Raw genomic sequence first — 4,407 nt, 5'->3', positions numbered from 1 at the left:
TCACAGTTGTTATGTGCCTGAGTCGCTCGGCAGGCGCTTCCCCGTTTCCCGACACATCTCGGATGATGCGTTTGTTTTTTAATGTGCTCTAAGTGGAACCGCCTCCCTTCCCCTCCCCTCACTCGCTCCCAACCCACCCAACCGGGAGCAGCAGCCTCACGAACCCCGGCACAAGTCAAGCGCCGTGTCCCTGTCTGGAGAGGTAGTAAAAAATGTATTACCTAAAAATATCTTTCCAAGAGGTGATTTAAAACAGCAAAGTCTCTTGGCAAGAGGAAATGGAGATGAGGAATATCTCAGGGCTGAAGGAGCCCCTGGGACCACACAGACCTGCGAGAAAGCTCAGATCTCTGATGTACAAATTGCACCTCGGCAGGAGAGATGCTGGGGGGGTGGGGGTGTTCAACATTCTTCAGCGAGCACAGAGCTGCGTGGGGCTCTGGTGCTCTGCCAGGGGGATGCTCCACCATCCCAAAATGCCCATGGATGTCTCCTAGATGGGGATCTGCCCCAGCTCAGGCAGGTCCATGGCTGGAGTCAGCCCCCAGACCCCGTCTGGCTCATCCTGCTGAGCTATGGGATGCCCCCAGCCGCCCCCACAGCCTCTGTGCCATGGGTAAGTGAGGACTGGGGCATGGGCAGGCTGGGCCAAAAGATCCAATGATCCCTTTTCCCATCCTCAGAGAACGTGAGTCACCAGCACCAGCCCCTGGAGCGATTAAGCTGAGTGAGTAATCTTCAGTTAGAGAGCTGGGAGGGCGAGACAATAATGACAGACACCTCTCAATTTGGGCTTGGTGCAGGAAAACTTTTGAATAAACCCAGTCCCATATATTAATTATTATGTTAATTATTGCTGTGGGGACTTGGAGTTTCCCTGCAGACCCCTGACTGACCACGGCTTCGCTTCAGCTCCCTCCTCCCTGAGCCTTTGCTGGGCCTGAACCTCTTGCCAACGAGCACAAACCTGGACAAACTGGGAAGGAATGTTGAAGAAGATGGAAGGAAAGCAGGGTTTGCCACCAGGCAAAGCTCAAACATGGATTTTCCAACACCTTGGCACAAGTACATGACTGATTTGCACAGCCAAGGGAAGGATCAGGTCTTAGAGTGTGCCAGTCCAGGCATTCCAGAGAAATCATGAACCACACAAGCCATGGGTGTAAAATCAGTGGTGACCTCTGGGACCATCTGTGTTTGCATTTTCCATCCAGAGCTCTTGTTTTTTTTCTGTGCAACCATCACAGACTATGAACTAAAAAAATGGGAGTGTTTTGGTGTGAAAAGTGGAGACAAAAAAGCCCTGAACAAGGTGGAAGTGTTGAGGATTGAAAGCCTTGAGCTAAATCTCCTGAAAACTGGTGTTGCTGGGAGGTTTCCCACCCCAAGAGTCATGGTGAGGACTGGGAGCTGTGGGCACAGACCAAACTTCTGCTCAGGGTTCGTTTTTGGGGGTTTTGGGTCTCTGCAGGGCTCAGAACTGACCGTTTTCCCTGTGCTGGAAGGAAGGCGAGAACTCTTTGGCAGTGATCCTGGCGATCCGCGCTTCCTCCTGAGCTTTCTGCGCCGCTGTCACAGCCGCCTCTGCCTTGGCCCTGGAGTGAGAGGTCCTGCAAGGCAACAGGAGACACAAGGACCATGTTAGGCAGCTCCTCCCTGCATGGACAACCCCAAATTGCCCCCACAGAACCCCTTTGCTCTGAAACCCTTTGGCTGTGGCAGAGGAGCTGTCATGGGGACCTTGGGGCTCGCTGAGGAATGAGGGATGTTACAGCAACAAGATGTTCATGAGCTGCTTCCCAACCTGGAAATCAATTTGGAAACAGGAGTAGGATGCTTTGTTCCCCCAGGGATGCATCACCCCGGAGCAGGCTGGTCCCCTCCATCCCACATCCCTCTGTGGGGGATCCCAGCCCGGCAGCCTCTCCGTGCATCTCCCACAAGCCTCTGGAGCTGAAGGCCTGAATTTAAAGCTGGTTTGGTTTTTTTTTAACCAAAACCACTTGCTTTGGGATGAAAAAAGGAAGATTTCCATCCCCACCCCCACATTTTGCGTAAAACGCTGGATGTAAATAAATACTGGGAGAAGAGGTTGGAACGGGGGTTTGGCACTGGTACCACCTCCACCACCCCTTAACACATCTTTCTCAGGGCATTCTTTTCACTCTGGATGAACAACTGTCCCCTGCACTCACCAATGATTCCCCAAATGCTCGTGTTTGATGGCATTTCATCCCATCACTCTGGATTTACACCCTCACACAGCCTCTCTGTGAGCATCCTCCGGAGGCTGGTTTGTCCCTTCCCCTTATCCGAGCTATCCAGGCACTTTTAAAAATTCCTGTTCCCACCCCGGTGCAGGCAGCACTATAAATAGCTCAGCTGATTTCTTTTCCCTCCAAAATCAGGCCCTCCATCTCCTTTAATCATTTTTTTTCTGCCGCTCTCTGAATTCCCTCTAATTTCCCGACATCTGTGCGGGGAGGAGTGCCACTCCTGACAGGCTCCTAGAAATGGAAAACAGGGCCAGGAATGTGCCTGGCATCACATTGTGTGGCACAAACCAGGGCTATGAAACAGGGGGTGTGTGACTGTGCTGTCACCTCCCTGAGCCCGGAGAGACGCCTGGTTCCCTCTCCTGGTGCCATCACTTGTGTTCCAGTGCTGACACTTTCCAAGTGTCCTTGCTTTAATAAATGCTTTATTTACCTCAATGGGCTTATTTGGAATAGCCCTGGAAGTGGATCCAACCTGTTTTCTAGAGCTGTTGAAGGTGGTGGAGGGGCTGTGGTGATGCTGTTGCAGGTCTCACAGGTCCTCTGTGACCAGTGCAACCAAAAATTGGGTTGAAATGGTTTTTTACCCACCTTGAGTCCAGTGCTCTCTTTGCTTAACGCTCGTGCAGGGTTGGAGGAGTGGACAAACATGTTACAGCCCATTCCCTGGCAGGTATCCCACTTCTCTTTTAGGAGGAGCAGGGATGCTCCAAGCAGGAGGTGAAGCAAACTGCTAGGAGAGGAGGCACAAACTGCTCCCGTTTTTCACAGAACCATGGAATGGTTTGGGTGGGAAGGGACCTTAAAGATTACCCAGGTCGACCCCCTGACATGAGCAGAGACACCTTCCACCAGCCCAGGTTGCTCCAAGCCCTGTCAAACCTGGCTTTGGACACTTCCAGGGATGGGGCAGCCACAGCTTCTCTGGGCAACCTGTGCCAGGGCCTCTCCACCCTCACAGGAAAGGATTTCTTCCCAATATCCCATCTAACCCTGCCCTCTGGCAGTGGGAAGCAGTTTCCCTTGTCCTGTCACTCCAGGCCCTTGACCAAAGTCCCTCTCCAGGTCTCTTCTAGGCCACACTTTTGGCACAACGTGGTCTGTGGGAAAGGCTGGGACATCAGACCCACTGATTAAACCCCCCCAGTACCAAGGATGGGGCCACTTGAGGCTTGAAATTCAGATACTGACACTGAGGTTGTTAAACATCTGACACCTTCCATGAGAGCCTCCCAGAGATGTGGATCCAAAGGTCCTTCATCCATCTATCCCTTTGCTGTCTCCTGGACTGAAAACTGCGGATGAGCCTGTCCCTCCCATCCTGCAGCACATTCCTAGAGCAGGCTGTAGGTCCCTGCTGATTTGGTACAAAGGATTAATAACGTCTGAGAGCGTCTGGACCGAACTCAGCAGGCAGGATTACACTCTGCCTCCTGAAACTCTTCCCTGGAGAGGCAACTGGAGGCACTTATCTGTCACTGCCTGCCAGGGAAGGAGGCTGGAAGTGCTGAACAGCAGCTTGTGCCATCTCCAAGGGTCGTGGGGACACATGGAGGTGTCTGCAGAGCAGCAGGAGCACACATGGAGCTATCACCCAATTCTGGGGTTGTGGGATCGCCCAAGCTCTGCTCCTCTCTCCAGGATTTATCATCCCCTCCCTTTACAGAATCCCAGAATCATTGAGGTTGGAAAAGCCCTCCAAGACCATCAAGTCCAACCTGTGCCCGACCCCCACCTTGTCACCCAGCCCAGAGCACTGAGTGCCACATCCAGTTGTTCCTTGGACACCTTCAGGGACTCCACCACCTCCCTGGGCAGCCCCTTCTAATGCCTGAGCACCCTTTCCATGGAGAAATTCCTCCTGATGTCCAACCTAAATGGGTTAAAATCACCATCCCTGGAGGGACCAATGCATTTGTGTCCCTGGAAAACTCACTCCAGTGACCTCTGGGCCAGTTCATCCCACGATCAGCCCAGGAAGAGCAGCGAACTTTTGAAAGCTAAAACTCGAGGCTTTGGCTCAGAGAGGGTTAAAAATCAATCCCATTAATTAAGCCATCTCCGATCCCAAATACCCTGGATTCCCCCAAAGCGGATGGAAAGCGCAGCTTAATTGTTTGCAAAGCTCCCT

The 4,407-nt window shown here is 52.5% G+C and overlaps 1 protein-coding gene across 1 annotated transcript in view; it reads right to left on the bottom strand.

Annotated features, from left to right (window-relative positions):
- The window catches only part of JPH3 (junctophilin 3), a 56,134-nt gene that overhangs the window by 16,739 nt on the left and 34,988 nt on the right, over positions 1-4,407 (bottom strand). Inside the window, exon 3 of the mRNA XM_008927585.4 lies at positions 1,486-1,610. Within this exon, the coding sequence (XP_008925833.2) occupies positions 1,486-1,610 (125 nt within the window). The remainder of the gene's footprint in view (positions 1-1,485; positions 1,611-4,407) is intronic.

Source organism: Manacus vitellinus, unplaced genomic scaffold (genome assembly GCF_001715985.3).
Source record: "Manacus vitellinus isolate BGI_N305 unplaced genomic scaffold, ASM171598v3 scaffold_10_pilon, whole genome shotgun sequence".
NCBI lineage: Eukaryota > Metazoa > Chordata > Aves > Passeriformes > Pipridae > Manacus > Manacus vitellinus.
The sequence above is the reverse complement of the archived record's forward strand: the minus strand, read 5'-3'. Positions and strand labels throughout refer to the sequence as shown.